Source organism: Lucilia sericata, unplaced genomic scaffold (assembly GCF_015586225.1).
Source record: "Lucilia sericata isolate MDLA Ls3-8-SP2 unplaced genomic scaffold, ASM1558622v1 Contig001168F_arrow, whole genome shotgun sequence".
Taxonomy (NCBI): Eukaryota; Metazoa; Arthropoda; class Insecta; order Diptera; family Calliphoridae; genus Lucilia; species Lucilia sericata.
Window position 1 is genome coordinate 143,585 of NW_023995137.1, and position 9,457 is coordinate 153,041.

General features: G+C 29.5%; 1 protein-coding gene across 1 annotated transcript; it reads right to left on the reverse strand.

Annotated features, from left to right (window-relative positions):
• Positions 1–5,614: 5,614 nt before the first annotated feature.
• Positions 5,615–6,932, reverse strand: LOC119610355 (calcyclin-binding protein-like). Its single transcript, XM_037965524.1, is given in 5 exon segments — positions 5,615–6,372; positions 6,374–6,443; positions 6,548–6,686; positions 6,689–6,710; positions 6,777–6,932. Coding segments are annotated over 5 exon segments (678 nt in total). The 5' UTR covers positions 6,792–6,932; the 3' UTR covers positions 5,615–5,940.
• Positions 6,933–9,457: the final 2,525 nt, after the last annotated feature.

Sequence of the window (9,457 nt, forward strand, 5' to 3'; positions counted from 1 at the left end):
TAAACCAAAATTCAGGAAATAGCTTATAACCGCTAGAGATTTTAAGCTATGTGGATGAAATTTGGCATAGATGTAGAGAAAAATACGACAAATTAGAACATATAAAATAATTTCACAACGCTCCTCAATATCAAGTTTTAAAAGCGTTTAAACATAAAAAGTGTAAAACGCAAAATGGGCGTGGCAGTTTGCAAAAAATGCCTAGCATATGAAAGTTGAATTGAAAACCTATGCTACAGTTAAGAAATTTTTGAAAAAGCTTGACTGGTTTGGAAGTTATTACATGTTAAAGTTACTGTTAAGTTTCGGGAGCGTTTTAAAACGTAAATTTAGAGTATTTCCCGGGAGTCGAATCTGTAGGATAAAATTTTTGCATCTATACAAAACTAGATTTCCAAATCTATCACATGAAGAAGAAATCGTTTAAAACGCTTAAATAGTTTCTGAGCTACAACGCTTGAAACTAATTGGTGATGTAGCCATTAAAACAGCTTGATTTGGTTGAATCTAAAAATCACAGTTTTGACCAAAACTTGGCCAATATTTTAGCTATGACCACCAAATTTGGCATGTTTATGAAGAAAGATATTGTCTACAATATGCTGTCATTAATTTTTAAAAACGCTTCTTCATTATGTAATTATAAGCGTTTTAAAGTAAAACGCCTACTTTTGTCGTAATGGGCGTGACAGTTTTACACAAATTTGGGATCCATGTAAAAGTCCATTTTCCAAACTTTTACATACAGAAGAAATCATATGAATCGCTTGGGTAGTTTCAGAGTTATACCGTTTGTAAAAAAATATGATAAGGCAAGATAAACAGCTTTTTGTGGTAAAATCTTAAAATCACATATTTGTTTAAAGCGTAGCCAATATTAGAGCTATGACTGTAAAATTCGACATATTTGTAGACAAAGATATCACCTATAAGATGCCATCATTAATTTTTAAAAACGCTTTTAATTAACGTTTTTACAAGCGTTTTAAAGTAAAACGCCCACTTTTTTCATAATGGGCGTGACATTTGGTAAAAAATTTTTTATGCAAACGATAGCTCAATTCCTAAGCATTTAGATGCCGAAAACAAAATTCAGGTATCTTCCTTAATTTTCGAGTTATAGCGTTTCAAAGAAAAGTTCGACGTGGAATCCACCTACTGTTTGATTATGTTTTCCTAGTACTTCACAAAAAAAATAGAATTTTTAGAAAATCATTTTTTGTGGAATAAACCAAAATTCAGGAAATAGCTTATAACCGCTAGAAATTTTAAGCTATGTGGATGAAATTTGGCATGGATATAGAGAAAATACGACAAATCAGAACATTGAAAAAAATTTCATAACGCTCCTCAACCTCAAGTTTTATAAGCGTTTAAAAATAAAAAGTTTTAAAACGCAAAATGGGCGTGGCAGTTTTCAAAAAAATGCCTAGCATATGAAAGTCGAATTAAAAATCTATGCTACAGTGAAGAAATTTTTGAAAAAGCTTGAGTGGTTTGGAAGTTATTACATGTTAAAGTTACTGTTAAGTTTCGGGAGCGTTTTAAAACGTAAATTTAGAGTATTTCGGAGGAGGTGAATCTGTTGGGTAAAAATTTTGCATTTATACAAAACTAGATTTCCAAATCTATCACATGAAGAAGAAATCGTTTTAAAACACTTAAATAGTTTCTCAGCTACAACGCTTGAAACTAATTGGTGATGCAGCCATTAAAACAGCTTGATTTGGTTGAATCTAAAAAACACAATTTTGTTCAAAACTTGCTCAATATTGGAGCTATGACCACCAAATTTGGCATGTTTATGAAGAAGGATATTGTCTACAATATGCTGTCATTAATTATTAAAAACGCTTCTTCATTATGTAATTATAAGCGTTTTAAAGTAAAACTCCTACTTTTGTCGTAATGGGCGTGGCAGTTTTACACAAATTTTGGATCCATGTAAAAGTCCATTTTCCAAACTTTTACATACAGAAGAGATCATATGAATCGCTTGGGTAGTTTCAGAGTTATACCGTTTGTAAAAAAACATGATAAGGCAACATAAACAGCTTTTTGTGGTAAAATCTCAAAATCACATATTTGTTTAAAGCGTAGCCAATATTAGAGCTATGACTATAAAATTCGACATATTTATAGACAAAGATATCACCTATAAGATGCCATCATTAATTTTAAAAAACGCTTTTAATTAACGTTTTTACAAGCGTTTTAAAGTAAAACGCCCACTTTTTTCATAATGGGCGTGGCATTTGGTAACAAATTTTTTATGCAAACGATAGCTCAATTCCTAAGCATTTAGATGCCAAAAACAAAATTCTGGTATCTTCCTTAATTTCCGAGTTATAGCGTTTCAAAGAAAAGTTCGACGTGGAATCCACCTACTGTTTGATTATGTTTTCCTAGTACTTCACAAAAAAAATAGCATTTTTAGAAAATCGTTTTTTGTGGAATAAACAAAAATTCAGGAAATAGTTTATAACCGCTAGAGATTTTAAGCTATGTGGATGAAATTTGGCATGGATGTAGAGAAAAATACGACAAATCAGAGTATTTCAAAAATTTCACAACGCTCCTCAACCTCAAGTTTTATAAGCGTTTAAACATAAAAGTGTAAAACGCAAAATGGGCGTGGCAGTTTGCAAAAAAATGCCTAGCATATGAAAGTCGAATTAAAAATCGACGCTACAGTGAAGAAATTTTTGAAAAAGCTTGACTGGTTTGGAAGTTATTACATGTTAAAGTTACTGTTAAGTTTCGGGAGCGTTTTAAACGTAAATTTAGAGTATTTCCCGGGAGTCGAATCTGTAGGATAAAATTTTTGCATCTATACAAAACTAGATTCCCAAATCTATCACATGAAGAAGAAATTGTTTAAAACACTTAAATAGTTTCTCAGCTACAACGCTTGAAACTAATTGGTGATGCAGCCATTAAAACAGCTTGATTTGGTTGAATCTAAAAATCACAATATTGTTCAAAACTTGCTCAATATTGGAGCTATGACCACCAAATTTGGCATGTTTATGAAGAAAGATATTGTCTACAATATGCTGTCATTAATTTTTAAAAACGCTTCTTCATTATGTAATTATAAGCGTTTTAAAGTAAAACGCCTACTTTTGTTGTAATGGGCGTGGCAGTTTTACACAAATTTGGGATCCATGTAAAAGTCCATTTTCCAAACTTTTACATACAGAAGAAATCATATGAATCGCTTGGGTAGTTTCAGAGTTATACCATTTGTAAAAGAATATGATAAGGCAACATAAACAGCTTTTTGTGGTAAAATCTTAAAATCACATATTTGTTTAAAGCGTAGCCAATATTAGAGCTATGACTATAAAATTCGACATATTTATAGACAAAGATATCATCTAAAAGATGCCATCATTATTTTTGAAAAACTCTTATAAATTACGTTTTTACAAGCGTTTTAAAGTAAAACGCTCACTTTTTTCATAATGGGCGTGGCATTTGGTAAAAAATTTTTCATGCAAACGATAGCTCAATTCCTAAGCATTTAGATGCCGAAAACAAAATTCAGGTATCTTCCTTAATTTTTGAGTTATAGCGTTTCAAAGAAAAGTTCGACGTGGAATCCACCTACTGTTTGATTATGTTTTCCTAGTACTTCACAAAAAAAATAGCATTTTTAGAAAATCGTTTTTTGTGGAATAAACCAAAATTCAGAAAATAGCTTATAACCGCTAGAGATTTTAAGCTATGTGGATGAAATTTGGCATGGATGAAGAGAAAAATACGACAAATCAATACATTGAAAAAAATTTCATAACGCTCCTCAACCTCAAGTTTTATAAGCGTTTAAACATAAAAAGTTTAAAACGCAAAATGGGCGTGGCAGTTTTCAAAAAAATGCCTAGCATATGAAAGTCGAATTAAAAATCGACGCTACAGTGAAGAAATTTTTGAAAAGCTTGACTGGTTTGGAAGTTATTACATGTTAAAGTTACTGTTAAGTTTCGGGAGCGTTTTAAAACGTAAATTTAGAGTATTTCCCGGGAGTCGAATCTGTAGGCTGAAAATTTTGCATCTATACAAAACTAGATTTCGAAATCTATCATATGAAGAAGAAATCGTTTAAAACGCTTAAATAGTTTCTGAGCTACAACGCTTGAAACTAATTGGTGATGCAGCCATTAAAACAGCTTGATTTGGTTGAATCTAAAAATCACAGTTTTGACCAAAACTTGGCCAATATTTTAGCTATGACCACCAAATTTGGCATGTTTATGAAGAAAGATATTGTCTACAATATGCTGTCATTAATTTTTAAAAACGCTTCTTCATTATGTAATTATAAGCGTTTTTAAAGTAAACGCCTACTTTTGTCGTAATGGGCGTGGCAGTTTTACACAAATTTGGGATCCATGTAAAAGTCCATTTTCCAAACTTTTACATACAGAAGAAATCATATGAATCGCTTGGGTAGTTTCAGAGTTATACCGTTTGTAAAAAAATATGATAAGGCAACATAAACAGCTTTTTGTGGTAAAATCTTAAAATCACATATTTGTTTAAAGCCTAGCCAATATTAGAGCTATGACTATAAAATTCGACATATTTATAGACAAAGATATCATCTAAAAGATGCCATCATTATTTTTGAAAAACTCTTATAAATTACGTTTTTACAAGCGTTTTAAAGTAAAACGCCCATTTTTTTCATAATGGGCGTGGCATTTGCGAAAAATTTTCGATCCAAATGATAGCTCAATTCCTAAGCTATTATATGTCAAAAAGAAAGTTCAGTTATCTTTCTTAGTTTCCGAGATATAGCGTTTCAAAAAAAAGTACGATGTAAAATCCACCTACTGTTCGATTATGTTTTCCTAGTACTTCACAAAAAAAATTAATTTTTGAAAAATCACTTTTTGTGGCATAAACATAAATTCACAAATTTGCTTATAACTTCGATGTTTTTTGAGCTTTTTAGATGAAATTTGGCACGCTTGTAGAGAAAGATATGATAAATCTAAAGTGTTAAGAAAAGATTAACAAAGCTCCTCAATTTCGGTTTCATAAGCTTTTAAATTTAAAAATGCTATATAACGCTCTATGGGCGTGGCAGTTTTCAAAAAATTGCGAAGCTTATGAAAGCTAATTTAAAAGTCTATACTATAGTGAAGAAATTTTGGAAAAAGCTTGGCTGGTTCGGAAGTTATTATATATTGAAGTTACAGTTGCGTTTCGGGAGCGTTTTAAAACGAAAATTTATAATATTTTAGAGCATATGTATCTTTATGATGAAATTTTTACATGTATGCAAAACTAGAAATCGTATAAAACGCTCAGTAGTTTCTGAGTTATAGCTCTTGAAACTTATTGGTGATAAAGCCATAAAAACATCTTATCTTAGTTGAATCTTAAATTCACAGTTTTGTCCAAAGCATGCCTAATATTGGAGCTATGATCACCAAAATTGATATGTTTACAGAAAAGAATATTGTCTTCAAAACGCTATCATTGATTTTTTAAAAACGCTCGCAAACTATTAACGACTGTTTTTAAAGTAAATGAATGATTTTGTATATTACATACTTACGATTCAACCAAATGCAATTGTTAAAATAAAATATTTTCGTTTAGTATTTAATTTAAACAATTTAATTTAAAACTTTGTTTATAAATTCACTGTATATATATAAATTATGAAATGTTTACGAGTTATTTATATAAATGATTAAACTTTAGGATGACTATTAAGCTAGGATTGAATTAGTACAAAATTACAATTAGAATACATGTGTAAGTATTTGTACAAATACGGAATTTAAAAACTATGGAATTGTACATAAAACAATTCAAGAGGAATTAGGAATAATTAATGATTCGAACATCAAAAATTCCATTTAAAATAATTCAACTATTCTAGTAGACGGCTGCTCTTTTACACATCCATTTGTCTTATTTAATTTATATGGTTGGTAAATCCAAACCGCTGCCATCACCTTTATGAATCTTTTCCTGACTTTCGGTCCAGGCTTTGGCAATCATTTGCTTGGTTTTGGTGTCTCCGGTTTGATACATTTTCTTCATTATATTAACAAGAGCATCCGAAGGATTATCAGAGTCCGATGACTTTAATTCGCTATCCTGTTGTTCCTTTAGACGTTTTTGTATCGAAGTCAAACAAGACCAATGTCTATTCTCGTTGACTTTTTTCAGATAAATGGCAATCATGCCAGTTTTTATCTTGCGATAACTTTTAACAACATCTATGGGTTCTAGTAGATTGTTAATTACAAGACCATAATCTTTGCCATGCAAATTTAGCACGTTTACGTTCAATGACTTTTCAGTAAATTTAGTGACAACAGATGATTCATCTAAATTTTGGACGCCACCCCAATGTAATGAATATTTTTACGAACTTGTCACTTTGATCCCAACCGTATTCTGTTAATTCACAAAAATATCTGTAGAAAACAAAGAAAAAAAACAAAACAAATGCACTTTAGTAAACAATCAAACAAACGAATTTTCTAGAACATAGTTTGAGATGCGAATAGTTTCCGCCTACCTTCTGGGTCCTTGCTCTTTACGTTCTTCGGCTTGTTTAGCCTTAAATTCCAATGTTACTATCTCACGATCCACCTCAGCTTTGGCATGGATAAGTGCGTCCTTAACACGCTGGCGGGTAGCTTCTGACAAAAGTTTTGTAATTCCTCAGAATCTTTTCGCAACTATAAAGAGATTTAATTAAATTTAGTTAAATTGCTTTTTGCAAAATTTGTTTCCATTAAAATTACCTCTTCAATACTCATTTTGTCAAACGATTTTTAATTGATCTTCTTATGGAAAGGAATCAATAATTTCGTACGCTTCTTATTTTTCCTCAATATTTGTAAAAAAATTCGCGATGTTTCTTTTGTGCAGCAAACAGAACACTGAGCCGATAACAAATTAACATCGGCGGCTGTTACTAAAATGTCGACGGGAGTGTTGCCATTTAATATGTGAAATATTGGGTAGGGGAAATGTACGTCTTAATGAAATTATCTACAGTTGAATTGTACCTCATGGATCTGAAACGAAAGAAAAAATATATTTTTTAGTTTTTAAGAAAATTGACAATTTTTTAAATACATTAAGAGTTGTTATGGTATTTTCTGTAAAACTTGTAATTTTTAGTGGAAAAATTATTATGTAATTATAGTAAAATTTTGTTTAAAAAGCAAAGGGTTTTAATAATAATGTTTATTAATTGAAGTTTGTATTTTATTTTTTGGAAAAGCGCAGCCTACGGAATTTGAGCGATTTTGAGATAGATAGATAGATAGATAGATAGATAGATAGATAGATAGATAGATAGATAGATAGATAGATAGATAGATAGATAGATAGATAGATAGATAGATAGATAGATAGAGATAGATAGATAGATAGATAGATAGATAGATAGATAGATAGATAGATAGATAGATAGATAGATAGATAGATAGATAGATAGATAGATAGATAGATAGATAGATAGATAGGTAGATAGGTAGATAGGTAGATAGGTAGATAGGTAGATAGATAGATAGATAGATAGATAGATAGATAGATAGATAGATAGATAGATAGATAGATAGATAGATAGATAGATAGATAGATAGATAGATAGATAGATAGATAGATAGATAGATAGATAGATAGATAGATAGATAGATAGATAGATAGATAGAGATAGATAGATAGATAGATAGATAGATAGATAGATAGATAGATAGATAGATAGATAGTAGATAGGTAGATAGATAGATAGATAGATAGATAGATAGATAGATATAGATAGATAGATAGATAGATAGATAGATAGATAGATAGATAGATAGATAGATAGATAGATAGATAGATAGATAGATAGATAGATATAGAGATATGATATATAGATAGATAGATAGATAGATAGATAGATAGATAGATAGATAGATAGATAGATAGATAGATAGATAGATAGATAGATAGATAGATAGATAGATAGAGTAGATAGATAGATAGATAGATAGATAGATAGATAGATAGATAGATAGATAGATAGATAGATAGATAGATAGATAGATAGATAGTAGATAGATAGATAGATAGATAGATAGATAGATAGATAGATAGATAGATAGATAGATAGATAGATAGATAGATAGATAGATAGATAGATAGATAGATAGATAGATAGATCTGTCTATCATGCACCGATCCATTTTCCGTGCATCTTTAATTTGTACTGGTTCCAATAATGTTCAGCCAATGAACTGTTATTGTTTCTGAAAAAAACTAATATAGATGGAGAAAAAACACAAGAAAACAAATACATATACATACATATTTTTAATAAGTTCAATTTTTAATTTAAGATGTAAAATCGTGAAGCCATAAGGATATTCTTTTGAAAACGGTCCAGCTCATATGACGTAACAAGATAAAATTGTGAAATGGGTAAATCAAGCATTATTTTTTGTGAGTTTAGTTAACGTTTCACCAAATTTGAATTGAATTTACAAATTTAATAACTGCAAAGGTAATTTTAAAGTTATATCAAAAAGAACATGCTCATACAATCAACTGCAATTATCAAAGTATTAGCCCGTGTTTTTAAACCATATTTGGTAAGATCATTTGCCAAAACATGTTAAAAGCTATTGTTATTGTGTTGTTTGCGGTGAGTGTGCAAACATTGTAACTGTTTGCCAAATAAGGTCAGATCAGACAAGGTAATAATTAAATTTTTTGTCACACCTGTAAATTAAAGTTTTATTAACTCAATTTTATTCGATTGATTATTTATAAGGCCAATAAAGCCGCTTTAATGGAAACATGTGAAAATTTTTAATTTATGTATACATTTTTTTTCATATACATACATACATAACAACTCATAAGCGGCAATTTAGTCACTTTTGTAAAAAAGGGGGAAAACTAGAACAAACGATTCGAAGAAAAATTACATATGTAAATGTCGTCGGTGTTGTGCATGCATGAACAAAAATTATTGTTTATGTCATGACATTAGCACCTAATAACCATTAATGGTAACTAAAATAGAAATTAAAAGTTTTGAACGTTTGTGACGAAATTTATGTATCCATTAAAAAATAATATGAGTGTTGCAATAAATTGTGTTATTTAATTCGATTCAAAAAATATAATTATAAATTTGCATATTCTAAAACTTAATAAATAATATAATTGCTATTATATATACCCTGTAAATTGCTAATTAAAAATGTAAAATTTTAATAATAACTTTTACGTTTTTAACTTATTATTAATATAAAAAACATGCTTCCATAAAAGGCAGATCTGTTTTAAAAAATATTTATGTATAATAAAAAGCAATTCACTTAATAATAATTTAATAAATTTGATAAATATATTATGTAATTTGTATAGCTTTTTATTGTATGATACAAGTTCAATATGTATTGATAAATTTGGATCACGACTTATT